We start from the raw sequence: 19,623 nt of genomic DNA, 5'->3' as shown, positions 1-19,623 counted from the left end.
CACACCCGATTGTTGGCTCTTACGTGGCATCTTGTCGGAATTCACGCTGTACCGGACCCTACGTAATCGTTGCTCCTTTGCACCGACCTCATGTGTGATGGCGGTGCGGAGCACAGGATAAGTTTGTTCAAAGGTATCACGTGTGAAAAAGCAGCAGAGTTAGACTCGTGTCTCATGCATGCCTGCCGGTATAAGTACTCGTTTGTCTTCTTTTTTCCTCAACCAATAATTCAACGAATTCTTTTTTCCTCAACCAATAATTCAACGAAAAATGCTAAGGTGATTCTTTTAAAAGTAAAGCTCTTTGTAAATTCTTTGTTAATTCTTTGTTATTTCATATTTTTAGTATAATATTTTGTAATATCGACACAGAAATTAATATTAAACTGCGAGATGACGAAGATTATATAAGACTCTTATTTCTTAGAGAGTTTATTTAGCATTTTTATAATTCAATTCATTATTTTGGTAAGAATATGCTCAAGTTCGGATTTCGTTTAGAGTTAGATAAGCTTCAAAACCTTCTTGAGTTTGTCTTCTTTTTTCCTCAACCAATAATTCAACGAGAAATGCTAAGGTGATTCTTTTAAAAGTAAAGCTCTTTGTAAATTCTTTGTTATTTCATATTTTTAGTATAATATTTTGTAATATCGACACAGAAATTAATATTAAACTGCGAGATGACGAAGATTATATAAGACTCTTATTTCTTAGAGAGTTTATTTAGCATTTCTATAATTCAATTCATTATTTTGGTAAGAATATGCTCAAGTTCGGATTTCGTTTAGAGTTAGATAAGCTTCAAAACCTTCTTGAATTTTTATTTAATAAAAAGTACTGTTTAAAATGAAGAATTAGAAGTTGTTGATTAGTTGATTTAATGATATTTGGCTTCCGCGTCGACTTAAGAAAATATCCTCATTCAAGTGTCATAGACATACGATTATTAGTTGAAAAATATGCAGGATCAAATCACTACAACATCATGAACAGGTTGGATTATGCCACAAAGTCTTGAGAACATCCCATCCCCTAGACCCTAGTAGTCATCTTACGTGTGATTTGATTCTACAATTGGGGGTGCATATATGTTATTTCTCATCATGCATATAGTATTCTGCGCACTAAACAATATCATGCAAGGACCAAGAATTAATACATGATCTCGTAAGGTCAAAGATGAGGAACTCACTTGGAGAACCGAGTCTCGAAGATGAGGGATTATCATCCGAAAAACATTTAATTATCAGCAATGGATTTCGCCCGACGCTCGTAATCGTGGAGTCACTCAATATAATTAAATTAAACGGTTGATTTTAAAAGTAAGAAACACTCACTCACTTCAATTGTTCCAAGCAAATATATAATTTTTTTAATTAAACAAGTTTTTGCTATTTAAAGCTTTCTAGTACATTATTTATAAGAGTTTACAAATTAATAAACCTCAAGTTTATATAAAACCTTTACAACTCCGAAAATAACTTGACAACTTCCTATGTGACAATATTTCAAACTTAATTAAGCTTTAGACTTCCAATACGCATGGGCTGCCAATTAATAAACTATTGCTGCTGCATCATTAATAATATGAACTATCTCAGTAGTCATATGAGATGAAAGTCACGTGATGAAAGAAACATCACTAGAAGAATATCCTATGACTACATTTAAGAATCTCATCACGTCAAGTAATAACGTAATGAAATATAACACTCCATAACAACATTGAAGAATTTCCTCGCATACGCAAGGGAGAAATAGTAAACATGAAATGCACATCTAGATCTAGTGCCTGTAAGAGTCGAGATGTGCCGGTAAGAGTCTCCCTACAGTCCTCTGGTGTGACAGATTGCAGATCTGAACCACTTACCCAACTTCATACGGTAAAAAGTTGCTGTCACCATATGTTCACCAATAATTTCCTTGCCAACTATTTAATATAGAGATTAATCCACGACCATATAAATCTCCATGGACCGACAATGTTATGGAAAACCTAATACAGGAGGATTCGCTACCCTTCTATTCTCATTCTCTTTCATCATTTCTTCTCACATATTACTTTTTATTTTATTATTTTTATAAAAAATTAATATAAGATGTTGACGTTGTTTAACCGTAATCGTTCAAATAAGAGGACATAGAAATATAAAAAGATTACGAGGATAGAGAATCATCCTCCAAACCTAATACCCCATTTGAGAGGAAAGCGAAGATGATTGACAGATAGAAACTAACATGCATGTTCAAATGAGCATAATATTATGGGAGGAAGTCAGTAGGACCCTCTGAAATGGCGTTTCTTCAACTTTCTTCGAGGCCCAACAGGACAGTTGTTCTTGTTACATTGAAACGGGTCTCTTACTCTCTAACTTTATGGGACATTGATAGATTTCATCTCATAGATTTTGTGGATTTGGATGAGTACGTGGAGCTATTACTTTACTTTTGTGCAACTTTTTCTTCCTTTTGGTAAGCCCTATGATTGAGTGCTTTGCTTTCGCATTTTAGTAAGTCTGTTTGTTTTCTGTGGAAGTTTGTGCTTGTTTTTACCTAACTTAAAAAATAGGGTGGTGCTCGAGAATAAATTTAAATAGAGGTTCTGTTGTAAAAATTATTTATATATTTCTTTTTAATTTCACACATTTTAATTTTTGATCGTTAAATTTAATAAATTAAAAAAAATTAAAAAACATAAGTTAACAGAATGTATATAAGAAAAAAAGAGAGTATATGAATTTTCATGTTGCGATCGACGTGACCAACATAATCGCCACCTATAGTACCACCGTATTACCTTGCCCGCCACCACCACTCCCACCATTACCTATATTACCACCAACTTGTAACGGTCATTGTGACCATAACCTCCTATTGCCGCCACCCCACCCATGACCACTACGTACTAACACTACCAACATCATGATCGCAACCTTTACACCCGTCTTGCCCATCACCACCTAAACCCCCAGTTCTTTATCACCACAACACCACATTACATAAGGGTAGCCTTTTTTACTCCTAATTGTTTTCTCAATAACAAAAAAAAAAAAATATATATATATATATATATATAGTTATTTCAAAAGTCTGTTAAATTCCTTTTGAATTCTACAAATTCTATCATTAACTCTATAAAAAAAATTGTATACATCTACATTAAAAAGTTTGTCAATTTCATAAAGTTTCTAATAATCAATAAAAACCTACGAAATCTACAAAAGTATACCACATGGAAAAAAAAAAAAAAAAACTCGGCCATATAAATCTCAATACAATTCTCCCTAAATGATCATAGCAAACTTAACAATCAGTTCCTTTATTTTAGGTAACATTCAGCCTCTGAATTATTTAAGAATTCTAATTTATGTGATTGTCAATGATTTTCAAGGAATTAAAAAAATTTAGTTGACGATCTCACGGTGGAATAATTTTACTGAACACTTTTAAACTTACAAAACATAAACTTAAAAATGGACATTACGTGTTCATCAGCTTAATTAGTTAATTTCTTATATCTTGAGCTAATACAATTATTATTTTCGATGCACACCTAACTATGTTAATTTTTGTAGAATTAATAAATAACCAAATGATTATGATGGTTTACTAAACTTTTATTTTAATACATTGCACTCGTCCATGGCTGCAACTGGCAAAGAGACAGTCATATATACGGTAGACCACTCTTGATTGATAGGGATGATCAACAAATTACATGCTATAAAATTAGCATCGACCGTTGGTTTTAATTTTTGTGTGGTTATTTAATGGCAGGCATGTTTGGGACAGTCCATTAATTTATTTTAAATCTAATTTTTATTTATACAACAAACAATTATTAATTAGGAGGAATGTTGGGGGATTATCTCAAAAGAGTAATTCTTCATAAAGTTGAATTTCTGTTACCTCACAATTTAATGTCGTTTTTTTAGATCAACATTATAAAATATTGTGCTATAAACATGAGGTAATAAAGAGTTCATATAACGTTTTACTTTTGAGATAGTCCCCTTATCATTTCTTCTCAATTATTTCATGTACCAGACATAATATTATATATAAAGCAAGCATATAATAGTTTATGAATGAGACATAATTGTCGTTTTTATATTATATTTAATTAACATGCAAGGAGCTCGTAATTATTTGCATATGAGGTTTTGTTTCAAATTTTTATTCTGAATATCATTTGTATATAAAAAGACAAGGGAATTACTATTTACATTCTGAAAATCTAATTTGACCTCTTCTTATGAGATTATTTTTCTTTCTAAATATTAAAAATTTACAGTGCACAATTAAATTTTTAAAGGGTTAATAACAATTTTCAAATTGTATCAATATATAAGGTGATTTTTTTGTGACCCGCCATAGTTCTACGTGACATTACAAATTGACTTAAAATATAACATGTGCATTTATTTATTAGTCACATTATTTTTATTCGAACGATACTTTAATCTAATATGAATGATGCGAAAAAATAATTCAAACTTGAGTGCAAGTAAGCATACACTCTCCAAGGCGCATGGGGTGTATTAACTAAGTCAACCATCAAATTATGGCACATAATGTAAATTAATACTACCATATTCTAGTATAACCGTCACACCCAAAATATTTTCATCCGCAGAAAGAGGGAAGCAACTCAGAAACGGTAAGCAAATGAGTCAACACACAGAACCTAACTCGGTGTACTAATTTCCTAACTGGAAAATAAAACATCTTTCTCGTTCTTCTTGGTTTTGTTTTGGCTGCTAAAAAATATTGAACTGTTAGGCCTTCCACAAATATCTAGAAAATTCAGCACTATTTTAGCCACAAATTGTTGACCGTCTACATGCACATCACATGTGTACAACGTAATATACAGAAGGCCAAATATCTATGAAGATCATTCAAGCATTTTTTACACAGCATATAATTTCTCTGTATTTGCAACACAAGTTGTTGAAAAAATAAAAAAATACCTCATCGACCATCTCACGAAACAAATCGTATCTTATATCAAATGGATGCACTGTGACCGTCTCTATGAATGACCTGGCTTCTCTGCCCCTTCATTTCTCATACACTCTCATCATTTTTTATTTGTCAACATTTTATATCATTATTATTTTTTATTTTATTATTTTTATAAAAAAAATCAATATCAAACGTTAACGTAACTTAACCGTCATCGTATAAAATAAGAGGGGATGAGATAAGAGGGGATGAGAGTGTATGAAACTGAGAGCGCAGGGAAGCCGGTCCTCTCTGAAACTTAAACATAAGTTGCCTATATAAGTGGAAGGAAAAATAAAATAAAATAGCTTTGTAAGTTGAAAAAGCAAAAACCCTTTTGGTTTCATGACGTAGTCTCGTAGAGTTTGCGTTGAGAAATAGTGTGTTGTTTGTATGCACAGCAAGCTTTGTTATCTTCTCCTCCTCCTCAGATAAATATATATCACTTCACTTCCACCATTGCCAAACAAAAACACGAAGACAAAACTAAGAGGAAGAGAGAGAGACTGGGTGTTATGGATTCTCATCGGTCTCCAATTTCAGTTCCTCAAGTTTTCAGCTGGGTTCGTAGGGATTACGCCGGGATCCGGTCGGATTACCAGCTTTCCAGCAACTTCGTCAAGTTTCCAGCTTTCTAGCTTCTGAAATTTTCTGGTCAAATTTTGCTGGAGTTGATATCAAGGTTTTGATCTCTTTGTCTACTTCGGTTGTTTTTTTCTTCCCTTACTGGAGCCTTTTGTTTGGTTGCTGAGAAAATGAAAAGTTTTGTTTTTGGGGTAGCTTAGAAGCTCAAATTGAATTGTTTTTGGCTTCCTTTATGAATGTTCCTTTCTGGGTTTTGTTTGGTAACTGTGAAAGTTCAAAACCCAACTTTTTTATTTTAATCCTCTCTTAATCAAGTCTCATCTGGGTTTCTTTAGGTTGCAGTAACTTTTGTAGGCAAGGGTTAGGGGGTTCAAACGGCAGAGCATTTAGTTTATGGAAGCGAAGAAAGTGAAGGAAAGGAGAATAATTTACTTGTTTATTTCCCCATTTAGTATAGATCTAAGGAAAAATTAGTATCCGTCCCTAGTTAAACTCCTAACTAATTTTCACTGACTGAAACTTTATTAGATTTCAAATTTTGATCTAAGTACTTAACATTAATGTTGTAATAATGAATTTACATGTCAGTTATGTAATTTTTTAAAATAAAAATTAATAATTGATTTAGAATTTTAATGCTCACACCTTTATTAAACTCCTAACTAATTTTCAATTCAAAACATTTCCAAAATAAATAAATAAATTAGAATAAGTTTGCACCCATTAGTTTTTTTAAAAACTGTTTTCAATTTTTTAATCTTATATGTACCCATTCATGTAATTTTTTTCAAAATTTTAATCTTAAAATGTACTCATTCTTAAATATACTAATTTGTTATATGTATAATGTACCCTTTTTCTTTAAATAAAATCTATTCAATTTTTTTTCTAATCCATTTTAAAACTTATATTGGTACATTCTTTTTTCTTTGATAATGTATCTATATCGAGTTTAATTGAGGAAATTTACTTTTAAGCTTCTCTTTTTTTTTTTTTTTTTTTTTTTTTTGGTTGTGATTTTGAAGAATGTACCCATGTTTTGGTACAATAATTTTTTGGTTAATTTTGATGAATGTACCCATGTTTACACACACACAATAGTATATTTATATTTTAATATTTTTAATCCCACAAATTATGATTTTTATTTAAAATCTCATTAATATAAACTATAAATTTCAAATTTTAATGTAAAAAATATAGTAACATACATAGAAATAAATTGTCACATTCATTTTAAGAACTTTGATAAAAAATTGAAAACCAACAAAATTTCAGTAAAAAAATATTCATATCTAAGACCTCATTCAAAGTCTCCCTTCTTGTAATTACCATACACGTATGTTATGAACTTTTGCTCTTTTAATGAAAGAATTGCCTGAGTCAGAGAATGCCTTTTTGTCAGTGACAGTACTCTCACTCAGGTCAAGTTGTTCAATTCAACTTGCTTAAATCTTCTGTATTTTTCTAAGAAGAATGTTAAAAAAGTTCAAAAAAAACAAATAGGTCAAGCATTTTCTTGCCTAAAATGATGTTTAATTGTTTATAAATGTTCAATATTGTTCAGATTTTGTTGAATCTACAACCTGGAAAATCCGGAATTGGAATAGCTAAGTAAAGACATAGCTAATGGGGCACTTATCCTCCATGTTCAGCGGATTGGCGCGATCCCTATTGATCAAGAAAGGGAAGAACAATGGTGGGGATTCAGGTGCAAGAGGAGCTGCAGAAGCGATGGCGAAGGAGGCGAAGAAGAATGACATGATCCTACGCTCTTCGGGGATTGTCAATGTCGATGGTTCAAATAACTTTGCTTCTGTTTTTTCGAAGAGAGGCGAGAAAGGAGTCAACCAGGATTGCTGCATTGTGTGGGAGGTAAGCAAATGTTGTGCATTTTTGTTACCTTAAATTAGTACTCATTGGAAATTAAATACAAAACAAACTTATACGCATCGCGTGACGAAAACTTGATAAAATAGAATACGATATATAAGCAAGGAGTTCCACAGTCCGTCTCCGAAATATTGACATTTGTTTTGGTTTTAGGAATTTGGGTGCCAAGAAGACATGATATTTTGTGGGATTTTTGACGGGCACGGTCCATGGGGACATTTCGTGGCGAAACAGATAAGAGAAACAATGCCACCCTCTTTGTTGTGCAGTTGGCAAGAGACACTAGGTCAAACTTCTATTGGCCCGGATTCGGACTTGGAGTCGGATAAAAAGCATCACCGGTTTAACATATGGAAGGATTCCTATATCAAAACTTGTGCTGCCATTGATCACGAGCTCGAACAGCATCGTAGGATCGATTCCTTTTACAGTGGAACAACTGCCCTGAGTATTGTCAGACAGGTATTGATTCATTTTCACTTGAACTAGTTTAAATTGTTGTTAGGCTTGCAATTGTAGCTGGATGTTTACCAAAAAAATCAAGTATAAACTAATGACCTTATGCAGTTTTCATCGGCATTGACACGAAAGTATCTCCGAATTTTGTTTGTTTAGGGTGAGCTTATTTTCATAGCCAATGTTGGCGACTCTCGTGCTGTTTTGGCTACAACTTTAGACGATGGAAGCTTAATGCCGGTTCAGCTTACTGTCGATTTCAAGCCTAGTTTACCTCGTCAGTCTCTATGCCTCTCCCAACACATAAAACTGAAGAAGATAACATATGGTTACACATATTTACATGTTTTTAATGGTTTTGTTTGCAGAGGAGGCGGAGCGAATAATTCAAAGCAATGGGCAGGTTTTTTGTTTAGATGATGAGCCTGGAGTGCAAAGGGTATGGCAGCCGGACGGGGAAACACCCGGTCTAGCCATGTCCAGAGCCTTTGGAGATTACTGTTTGAAGGACTTTGGTCTCATTTCTGTGCCTGAAGTGTCACATAGAAATATAACAAGGAAAGATCAGTTTGTTGTGTTGGCAACTGATGGGGTATGTACTGCATTGTTTTCAAAAGTAATTTGATGTCGTAAAAGCACTTTCTGCATGAAGCACTTGAACGTTTAATGAAGTTTTGACGTGTTTCTAGGAAAAGCGCTTATGAACATAAGTATTTTCTAGAGAGCCATTTCTCGCGGACTCTAAAGACATTTTTGATATTTTTGCTTGTAGGTTTGGGATGTTGTTTCGAATCAAGAAGCCGTGCAGATTGTAGGTTCCACGGCAGACAGGGCGAAGGCTGCAAGGCGTCTGGTGGAGTGCGCTGCGCAAGCATGGAAGCGGAAGAGGAGGGGAATAGCGATGGACGACATTTCTGCCATTTGCCTCTTCTTTCACTCTACTTCCCCTCTCTCTGAATCCCAGCAAGTGCACCCTATTAGTGTTGCCACCCCAAAATAAAAAACGCAGAATCTTTGCTCCTTCTCCTTGTTCATCTTGTACCTTTGAATTTTTATTGGTCTTTTATTTAGGAAATTCCGCAACCAAAAGATCTTGGTTCAAGTTTCAATCCAACAGTCATCGGTGTTTCCATCAACTTAGTCCTAAATTCCTAAATTTTGTAAGATACAAGCATATGAAACACTTGTTCTTTAAACAAAAAGTTTAGGGGAAGGGGAGGCTACACATCTCAAGACCAGGGTAGACTACTTATTTCAGGATCAAGGCATACCATAAGTTTCTTTAAGAACTTACATAGGGGACCTTAGACATTTTTTTGGTTTATCGACCACCAAGAGGGAGTTAATCAGACTCAAACGTAAATCTTGATTTAGCGAAGAGAATGATCCTTACCAACTTAATCAACTTTGCATCTCTTGTTGATTTCGTATTGTAAGGTTCGTCATTACGTCGGTACAAATATTATACATAATCACTTTTTTTATGGCGAATAAACGTTGTTATTTTTAGAAAAACGACGATCAAAGGCCGTATCGTTTGCTAGCGAGTGGGCAGTGTCCCAAAGATGTTAACTCGAGACAACTGTTTTGACAGGTATTTTTCATAATCACTTTTTATTGCGCTGCAACCCCATCCATAATTTTTTTATCGCAAAAAGATGTTATTTATAAAAAAAAGAGTTTTAACGAAATATTTCCGTACTGTTTATTTTAATGAAAAATGATATTTTTCCTCCAAAAAGACACTCTTGATATTATTCACTCATAACATATTTTTGTCATTTTGATTAAAACTCAAAATTTTCAAACAATTTTTATTAGTTTTTCGTTATAAAAAACGACTATCAAATGTCGCATTGTTTGCTGTTTAGTAGGTAGTCTCTGCTCCCACAAAGGCCTCGAGACAACTATTTCGACGAATTTTCTAAAAGCTTCAAGGACAAGACTTGAAAACTACAACCCCTACAAAGGACGAAACTACGCTATCGTGCTATTGGGCTAGCAACATAAGCCCAACCCATTTGAGTCGCGCCGACAGGACCACAGACAATAACAATTTACGACAGCAATTGTAAGATATCGAGGCGAGCCACGAGTTCGATAAAAACTCGCGTGAGGTAAGCAACCTCGTCCATTCATGCCTGCTGAGTCCCAACAAACAAACCTTATCCAAAGGAGGTGGATTCTTTGCTCTCTTACTTCTTGTGCCTTTTGTGCTTTTCTGTTTATGTGATCACAGTTAAATCATGTCAACATTTTATATTACTATTCATTTTTGTTTTATTATCTCTATAAAAAATAATAAAAAATATTGATATGACTTAACTGTGATTACATAAAACAGAAGATGGCAGAAAGTAAGAGAACAGAGAATCAGCCTTCTTATCCAAAAGCCTCGCTCATATCGTCTCACGATTATCTCCCGATATATCGGTGACAGAAAGACAGTCGCTTCCATTCATTAAACTCCCCTAATTAATGCCCCCACCCTCGAAAGCGAAAGTACGAAAAGTAAAGGCACGGTGCTCGAATGGACGTGAGTACCGAACATTCAACTTGGTTTTGTATTTTGATTTCGAATCCGCGACATCTCCTTCCCACACGCACGATAAGTTCAAAAACGTACGTAAATAAGTGCGACTGCTTATCGATAAGTAGTTAGGCTTATCAGTGATAGGTCAGTAGAAAGGGAAAGACTCCTGCATCGAACGCAGCGAGACTTCTATAAATCCATCGCGTTCTCTTTCTCCCCCCATCTCTCTCTCTATCTGTGCGGTCTTCAAAACCCTAGAAGTCCTCGAAGCGCGAGGTACAACATCCTCAGAAATATCGATGGTTTCTGGGATTTGGAGGTTTCTCTGAGCTCGGATTCGGAGCTCGAGCGTGTTAATTTTGACGTTAATCTGTGTCTGTTTGTGTAGTGAAAGTTGAGAGGTCTGGTTTTTGTTCGGGAAGAAGAGAGGGATTTCTGGGGGCTGAGGGTTTGAGGATCGAAAAATGTCGTCTTTGAGCAGAGAATTGGTGTTTCTGATACTCCAATTTCTGGAAGAGGAGAAGTTCAAGGAGTCCGTACACAGGTGAGCTGAAAGCTTTCCCAAATCCTCTTGTACTTGCATATATAATATTTGTACACGTGTGCACGTGTGTGTACGGTTTAATACATGCATGTACGGAAACCCGTTACTTTTGAGGCCGGTTTTGGTTTTGGATTTACGTGCTGATTGTGTGGTTTTGATTGATGGAGTTTATGTCTTTTCGTATTCGATTTTGTTGTTTTTAATCTTGAATTTTTTTACGAAAGTGAGTCGTGTTTGCTGGCTTGGCCTTGATTATGCCGGTTTTGTTGTGAAAAATGGACAATTAATGCCGGTTTTTGGCTTAATTGAGGTTTTTACACGCGTTATTGGTGTGAATTTTGAGAGATGGAAGGATATACATGTGTAAAGTCCCTTGTGGTCGGTTTTAAATTGCGTTGTTTTGGTGGCGACTTGCGCGGAAAATTGGGTTGGGTGGGGGGAGGGGGAGAGGAGAAATGCTAAGGAGACTCTACACGGACTCTCTGCCACCTCTCAGTTTAATGATAATTTCCGTGCCAACACTATAAAACATTGTGCCAAAAACATGAGGTGGCAGACAGGACATTGAGAGTCTCCTTAGCATTTCCCGGGGGAGAGAGAGAGGTACATTTTGCTTAGTTTGAGCAAAATAGTAGCATTTAAGCTTAGTTGATTAGTGAAAATTAGAGTCAATAACGTGGCCTCTGTCTCTATTTGAAATCTGAATTCATTGACTAATAAATGAGGTTGTAGTGTGAGAGAAATTGAGAAAGTAAAGAAGAGATGGAAGATGAAGATAGGAATATACAACAAACAATAATGATAGAGAAATTCATCTAAGTTGGTTTATTAAGCTTGGTCAAGCAAGCGTCTTGTTTTAATTGGGATTTAGTTTGGTAAATAATGATAACGAGATCTAACGTAAACAAACAATAGGATAGTAGAAAACTAAGGCAAGATTCAGAAGTCACTTGTTTGACAAAAATTTCAAATGATTTCCATGTGTGTAATTGATTTTTAGCTAAAGATATCGTTTCAACATTTATTTTCTTTTTTGCTCCCCAAATTGTTCTATTTTGTTGTTTGTAAATTTCATAAAAAAATAAAAGCTGACACCTTTACGTTGTAGGCTTGAGAAAGAATCAGGATTCTTTTTCAACATGAAGTACTTTGAAGAGAAAATTCAGGCTGGAGAATGGGACGAAGTGGAGAAGTACTTATCAGGATTTACAAAAGTTGATGACAACAGATACTCTATGAAGATATTTTTCGAAATAAGGAAGCAGAAATATCTGGAAGCACTTGATCGGTAATCCTTAAGTCTACTATTGTTGTTAGTATTTCTTTGCTTTTTGGAAATATCATTTTCCGGAAGGGGAAGAGTAATCTTATGTTTTGTTTTTCTGTTTGTGTAGGCAAGAAAAGCCGAAGGCTGTTGAAATCTTAGTTAATGATTTGAGAGTGTTCTCCACATTTAATGAAGAACTTTTCAAAGAAATCACACAGCTTCTAACTCTTGGAAATTTCAGGTAGTTTCTTGCATATATTTGTTTAATGTCGGTTTTTATTACGACAAAGCCAAATTAGCATATAAGACAAGAATTTATCGAGGAGTGAGTTCTTTTACGTCTTTGATGTATTGTCATCAACTGAGTGGGCCATCTTGTAGTTGAAATTTTACTTTAAAGGAGATGCAATGCGTATTCTTGACAATTGAGATCTAGAATTAGGGTGGCCAGAGTGTAGCCAATTGGTTGTTGGACCTGTTCTATAATGATCTAAGTTCAAATTCCTCAGCCATATGTCGTAAATTTAGCAGAAAAAAAAAGGAAAGAGAAAATGTACGGCTATATGGATTGCTTGTTTTTCTATGATACTCTAGAACTCCTAATTTACGGTACATGTATGTAACTAACCTCTTTCTTTGGAAATAACTACCAGGGAAAATGAACAGCTTTCCAAGTATGGGGACACCAAAACGGCTCGCAGCATTATGTTGATAGAGCTTAAGAAACTTATAGAAGCAAATCCCCTCTTTCGTGATAAGCTTGTGTTTCCCGCTCTGAAGGCATCAAGACTGCGGACTCTAATCAATCAAAGGTCAGAGTGATATTCTTGGATGAAAAAACCTGGGTTCCCCCTTGTCTTTCCTCTCATAGGTGTTTTAAACATTTTTATACATTTTGAAATAGAGATTTCTGCCCCTCCCCTATCTCCGTAAATTAGCTAAGCTTTGACTTCCTTGGCTTGTGCTTCAGCGTTTCAGTGTTTTTTTCTTTGGTTTGAACGTTTCAAATAAAGTCTTATTTATCGATTATTTTCTAATTGATTCATTTCGTTCAAGCACAGGTTGCTTCTAGCACTTGTGTCACCTTTATGAACGACGATTGAATGACTGAAGCTGGTTTTATTTTGAAATTGTGCCCAACCGGCAATCAATAACATTTGTGTTTTTTCATGTTTTCTTTCTTCTTTCCAAAGGGAAAGAAAATCATACGCTAGTAGAGGCCTTTTGTGCTTCTTTTGGGTTGTATAGCAGTCTGGGACCCTGGTAAGGGTTTGGAGGGCTAATGAAGTTCTTTTAAAACTTTCGTATTGTAAAGTTGTCATTATTATTCGGGTTATTGTGCTAAGCTGATATTTGTCTGATATCTGATACTTTCATGTAGTTTGAACTGGCAGCACCAGTTATGCAAAAATCCAAGAGTAAATCCGGACATCAAGACTTTATTTACTGATCATACATGTACAGCTCCAAATGGCCCTCATACTTCTACTCCTACACCTGTTACTCCTCCAGTTGCCGCAGTTGCAAAACCCACTGCTTATCCTTCACTCGGACCTCATGCTGTATGATATTTTACATTTTATAAGCATTGATATTTTTTTTCTTTGCCACCTTGATTATAATTTAGGGATATAAAAGTGCGGACTAATAACTGTCTTCTTTGTATAGCCCTTTTCGGTCGGTGCAGCCGCTGTGAATTCTAATGCTTTAGCAGGTTGGATGGCCAATTCCTCAGTCTCTTCATCTGTGCAAGCAGCCGTTGTTAATGCATCATCCATGCCCATTCCACAGAACCAAGGTAAGTACTTCACTTGGATTTTTTTTAATATAATATCTCTTTTGTTTCCAGTTGGGAAAGAAAAGAACTATAAGGAAAAAGGATATATGTGTGATGTTGATGTTCCCTGCAATGTTATTCGAGTTCTGTGGTGCACATATTGTGGAATGAACTTTCGACAACTTTCAAGTTTTACGTGGCTAGCCAAATTGGAAACTCTTAGCAATTCTAGGTCTAATGTTACAGTACGGGTTATAGTAATATTCAATTGATTTCATGATCAAAGGAATTCATCTTTTTGAGTATGGTTTCCATTCTGCAAATTTACTTATTTCCTAGCATATCTATGTCGGAACATTCTATTTTTGAATTTAAGGCATTGCAATCTTGAAACGTCCAAGAACACCTCCAGCTGCTCCAAGTATGGTTGATCATCAGAGTGCTGATCATGAACTTATGAAACGACTACGACCTGTTCAATCTATTGAGGAGGTAATCTAGGCAATATTCTGTTTCATATCTAATTTTGGAATATCTGGTGTTCCTTTTTTTTTTTTTCCCTTCTGTGTGCAGTAATCTTGTCACTGATTTACATATAGGTTGCATATCCAACGTCTAGACAACAAACTTCTTGGTCACTGGATGATCTACCCAGAACAGTGGCTTTTAACTTGCATCAAGGATCTACTGTCACAAGCATGGATTTTCACCCGGCTCTCCATACGTTGTTGCTAGGTTTGACTTTTTCTCATCTTGTTTGGCTTTTAAACTTTGAGTAGTATTATAAATAAGCTCCTATTTAATATGTTGCCTCGCCTCTGGGCTGTCCACATTCTCTTCTAAGTCTTCTGTACTGCATGTCTGGCAGTTGGTTCTAATAATGGCGACATTACGCTTTGGGAACTTATGTCGCGGGAGAGGTTGGTTTCAAAGCCGTTCAAGATATGGGATATAACAAAATGTTCACTGCAATTTCAGGTCATGTTTATGTTCTGTTCATTTTTTTTTTCATGTTAAAATTTTGCTTGCTATGAAGTTTATATGGTCTGGTGTTAAATAAAGCAATTTTACGGAAGCAGTTTTGGGTTTTGCCTATACGTTTGTATAGTGTTTGGGGATTTGAAATGCGGCTATAGTAACAATTTAGTTTTTATGCAGGCCACTGTTGGCAAGGACACACCAGGATCTGTCAGCCGTGTGACGTGGAGTCAAGATGGGAGTTTTGTGGGTATGTACAATTCGAAGTTTGCAAATATTTCTTGAATTTTTGTTTGTGTATCTTATTTTTTTATTTTTTATTTTTATCTGCTGTAGGGGTTGCATTTACCAAACATTTGATTCACTTGTACGTTTATACTGGACCTAATGATCTACGCCAACATTTGGAGGTGAGGTCATATGACGATAATTTTTCAAATTGATCAAGAAGGCTAAACTTGTGACAGCTGTTCAAATTGCATCCCTTATTTTTCGCAGGTTGATGCCCATAACGGTGCTGTGAACGACTTAGCATTTGCTCATCCAAATAAACAACTGTGTGTTGTGACCTGTGGAGATGATAAGATAATAAAGGTAGAATTAGAGTTCTCATCATGATATTTGTTTTTGTATGCAAAGTTTCCACTTTATCTAAATGAAGTGAAACAGGTATGGGAATTAACCGGACGAAAGCTATATAACTTTGAAGGTCATGATGCTCCTGTCTATTCGATCTGTCCTCATTACAAGGAGAACATTCAGGTATGTTTGCGAAACATGGAATGCTTTTGTGCGCTTAATCAATTTCTTGCTAGTTTTTTGGGAAGCAAATCTTTCGAGCAAGTTCGCTTAAATTCAAATGATTGTTCTGATTTACTGAAGTTTTATTTGGCCTTTTGCTTATCTGAAACAACTAATTACTTAGATTTATCGGTTGAGGCGATTTGTTTGAAACTTCTTTTGAACGTGTGGTCAACTACCCTGCAACCTCGTTGTCTTCTGTTCATTACCATTTGCAGTAATTGGTGTTCGTTGAATTTTCAGTTCATATTTTCAACTGCTACTGATGGGAAAATAAAGGCCTGGCTGTACGACAACTTGGGTTCAAGAGTTGACTATGATGCTCCTAGCCAGTCGTGTACCACAATGCTTTACAGTGCAGATGGAAGTCGGTATGTAAAATTTTTAAAGATGGACCTTTACAAACTGAATATTTAGTAAAACAATTTACTCCATGTTATTTGAATGTAAGAGTTTTTACATCATAGTTGAAATGTCTTATCAAAACTTATGCGAGTTCCATCATTTCCAATTATCCTTCAGATTGTTCTCTTGTGGAACAAGTAAAGAGGGAGACTCGTATCTAGTTGAATGGAATGAAAGTGAAGGAGCAATAAAGAGAACATATTCTGGACTCAGGAAGAAATCAGCAGGTGTTGTGCAGTTCGACACAACACAAAATCATTTTTTGGCTGTCGGTGAAGATAGCCAGATAAAGTTTTGGGATATGGACAATAACAATGTTATGACTACCATAGATGCTGAGGGTGGACTTCCGGTGAGTATATTGTTATAACTTCTCGTTTATCGTGAAAACTCCCCTGGCTGTTGAACTAGAGCATGATGTTATCATATTATATGTTTCAGAGCCTCCCTCGCTTGAGATTCAACAAGGAAGGAAATCTTCTTGCTGTCACAACTGCAGACAACGGATTCAAAATACTTGTAAATGCTGCTGGAGTTAAAACTTTGAAAGCTATCGAGTCCACCACATTGTTTGAGGGATTAAGGCCTCCCATTGAATCCACTGCTATCAAGGTTTCAATAATTTCTTTAATCTGCTTTTTGTGAATTTGTTACCAATTTTTTCTTCATTTACATCTTTGAGAACCTTTTTATTTGTCTCAGGCATCCGGCTCGGCTTCTGTTACAAATGCAAATGCGGTCAATTGTAAAGTGGAAAGGAGCTCTCCTGCTAGGTCTACTCCAATTATTGTATGTCAGTCGATCTTTTGTAAATATCTTCTTTTTCTTTTTCCTAAAGTGGCATTGCGTTGATTTGATTTCTTTGGCTCTCTTTCAAGCTTGGAGTTGATCACCTCAGTAGAAGTTTCGACAAACTGAGAAGCGGAGAGGATGCAGTGGATAAACCTAAACCCTGGCTGTTGACTGAAATTCAGGATCCTATACAGTGCCGGCTAGTTACCATGCCTGACACAACTGATACTTCTAGCAAGGTTTGTTATGTACTTCACGCTCTTGATATTGTATTGAAATGTTTATCTGCCATGAGATTCTTAAACCAATGCATTTCAATTTAGGTCGTTCGACTCCTATATACAAACTCGGGTGCTGGCATTTTGGCACTTGGGTCACATGGTGTGCAGAAGCTGTGGAAGTGGGTCCGTAATGAACAAAATCCAAGTGGAAAGGTAACACCTAACCTAGAAAAGTTTCAATCATCTTTTTTCTTTTTTTTTTTTTTTTTTTTTTCCTTGTAAATGCAATCTTCTGAGTTTGTGTGTTTAAAGGCCACTGCCAGTGTTGCTCCGCTGCATTGGCAACCAAACAGTGGTCTTCTTATGGCTAACGACGTCGCAGGCGTCAACCTTGAAGAAGCAATTCCATGCATAGCGCTCTCAAAGAATGACTCGTATGTAATGTCAGCTTGTGGCGGAAAGGTCTCGTTATTCAACATGATGACATTCAAGGTAAATTTTTACATGCATGTCTAGCTAATTTTTTAAAAATTGGGATTCTTTTTTTATGGTTCCCCGTGATTTTGTTTGCTTTGTAGGTAATGACAACATTCATGGCGCCTCCTCCTGCTTCCACTTTCCTAGCATTCCATCCTCAAGATAATAACATCCTTGCCATCGGAATGGAAGATTCTACCATCCACATTTACAATGTTCGAGTTGATGAGGTAATTGCTTCTGTTTTCTACATAGTCTTATTTTCTTTCTCACCACAAAGATTTTAATTCTTATGTTGCATTGCTAAAGACCTACATGATTTCTGTTGATTTTAGGTGAAATCAAAATTGAAGAGTCACCAAAAGCGGATAACTGGTTTAGCTTTCTCAACCAATCTTAATATACTCGTTTCGTCCGGTGCTGATGCTCAAGTAAGTGAAATTTTGGCTCTTTTTTGTCTTGTTTATCTCGTTTAACCACGGAGAATTTTTGTTATGCAAACTGTTACAAATGTCATATTTGAAATGAAAAATAGTGAAGCGTACATGTGTAAAAAGTACAGTATTCTAGTGCTTGATATTTGTGCATATGTTGACCCCACGTGTTTCGTTTTAATCTACCTGCTAAATGAATTGGTTTCTTATGTGCCAACTTTGATAAAAGGCTGAACGATCCTTTGCCATGCTTGATGGTTTTGCCCTTTCCATATTTAAAGTATACTTTTAACTACATCCTGCAGCTGTGTGTGTGGAGCATTGATACATGGGAGAAGCGGAAATCGGTTGCAATTCATATGGTTTCTGCAAAGGCAACTGTTGGTGAGACTCGAGTGCAGTTCCATTCCGATCAAATTCACTTGCTGGTGGTTCACGAGACACAACTAGCAATATATGATGCCTCAAAGATGGATCGCATCCGACAGGTAGTAAATTCTCTTGAATGTTTGACATAAACAAGGGCTGATCACAGATTAGCTTACTCTGACTTTATTCTTCCATTTCAGTGGCTTCCACAAGATCCACTTCCTGCACCAATATCTCATGCAGCATACTCCTGCAACAGCCAACTAATATATGCCGCCTTTTGTGACGGTAACATTGGGGTGTTTGATGCCGATAGCCTAAGACTCAGATGCCGTATTGCTCCATCAGCATACTTACCACAAGTGGTCTTGAACGGGTAAGCTGTCAAAAACTCACCACGAACATTCAAGATTGTTATTATTAGTTCTTGATTCAGTCATTATTAATTAATCGCGTGGCGTACTGCATTGTAGAAGCCAAGCCATGTACCCGCTGGTCGTTGCAGTACATCCACAAGAACCAACCCAGTTCGCTGTTGGGTTGGGCGATGGTTCTGTTAAAGTTATTGAACCCAACGAATCAGAAGGGAAGTGGGGTTCGTCTCCACCTGTTGACAACGGAATACCTAATGGAAGAACATCGTCGTCTACCACCAGCAACCACGCGCTTGATCAAAAGCAAAGACGAGAGTAGCTTCGAGTTCTTGGCACATGTCTTTGGCTGTAATTTACGGGTACAGATTACAGAACTTAGGTTAAGTTGCTCTTTTGTCCCTTATCAAAGGTATTGTGGACATTTTGTGTAGCATTTAGTTGTAGTCGAGTAGTCAGCTCGAAAGTGACAATTTTTACGTCATGTTTGCTTATTTTGGTAATTAAGATAATGTTATGTTACTTCAAAGGGACTTCACGAGACTTTAAGAAAAGAGAAGGTATTTTGAGCAAACAGAAGACCTGATGTAAAACTGGATGTAATGACGTTCTAGGATTCATATAGCTGATCTCATTTGGTGGGATAAGGTTTTGTTGTTATTTGTACCCATGTAAAGGGTTTATGTGTTTGATTGTTTTCCAAAAGAAGCCCT

At 35.9% G+C, this 19,623-nt stretch overlaps 2 protein-coding genes across 6 annotated transcripts; both read left to right on the top strand.

Moving 5' to 3' along the window:
- The first annotated feature begins 5,228 nt into the window (after positions 1–5,228).
- Positions 5,229–9,077, top strand: LOC137722362 (putative protein phosphatase 2C 34). Of its 2 annotated transcripts, none has more exons than XM_068461348.2 (6): positions 5,229–5,689; positions 7,248–7,467; positions 7,639–7,947; positions 8,101–8,218; positions 8,310–8,533; positions 8,714–9,077. In XM_068461348.2, the coding sequence occupies exons 2-6, from the start codon at positions 7,327–7,329 to the stop codon at positions 8,939–8,941; spliced, it is 1,020 nt and encodes a 339-aa protein (XP_068317449.1). In that variant the 5' UTR covers positions 5,229–5,689; positions 7,248–7,326; the 3' UTR covers positions 8,942–9,077. The 2 variants fall into 2 exon arrangements, with proteins under 2 accessions (XP_068317449.1, XP_068317448.1); XM_068461347.2 differs by having other exon boundaries at positions 5,296–5,689; positions 7,160–7,467.
- Positions 9,078–10,579: 1,502 nt separating this feature from the next.
- On the top strand, positions 10,580–19,567 carry LOC137721785 (topless-related protein 3). Of its 4 annotated transcripts, none has more exons than XM_088692980.1 (26): positions 10,580–10,750; positions 10,863–11,018; positions 12,127–12,306; positions 12,413–12,526; positions 12,939–13,097; positions 13,667–13,847; positions 13,954–14,083; positions 14,475–14,554; positions 14,662–14,797; positions 14,931–15,040; positions 15,221–15,290; positions 15,377–15,450; positions 15,539–15,634; positions 15,710–15,802; positions 16,085–16,212; positions 16,364–16,598; positions 16,688–16,858; positions 16,949–17,035; positions 17,125–17,277; positions 17,362–17,472; positions 17,572–17,751; positions 17,838–17,966; positions 18,072–18,167; positions 18,476–18,658; positions 18,740–18,915; positions 19,013–19,567. In XM_088692980.1, the coding sequence occupies exons 2-26, from the start codon at positions 10,939–10,941 to the stop codon at positions 19,230–19,232; spliced, it is 3,372 nt and encodes a 1,123-aa protein (XP_088549106.1). In that variant the 5' UTR covers positions 10,580–10,750; positions 10,863–10,938; the 3' UTR covers positions 19,233–19,567. The 4 variants fall into 4 exon arrangements, with proteins under 4 accessions (XP_088549106.1, XP_088549105.1, XP_068316902.2 ...); XM_088692979.1 differs by having other exon boundaries at positions 14,439–14,554; XM_068460801.2 differs by having other exon boundaries at positions 10,584–11,018; positions 14,439–14,554.
- Positions 19,568–19,623: the final 56 nt, after the last annotated feature.

The sequence above is a fragment of the Pyrus communis genome, chromosome 4, assembly GCF_041283825.1.
Source record: "Pyrus communis isolate YQ-2024b chromosome 4, ASM4128382v1, whole genome shotgun sequence".
Classification (NCBI taxonomy): domain Eukaryota; kingdom Viridiplantae; phylum Streptophyta; class Magnoliopsida; order Rosales; family Rosaceae; genus Pyrus; species Pyrus communis.
The sequence above is the reverse complement of the archived record's forward strand: the minus strand, read 5'-3'. Positions and strand labels throughout refer to the sequence as shown.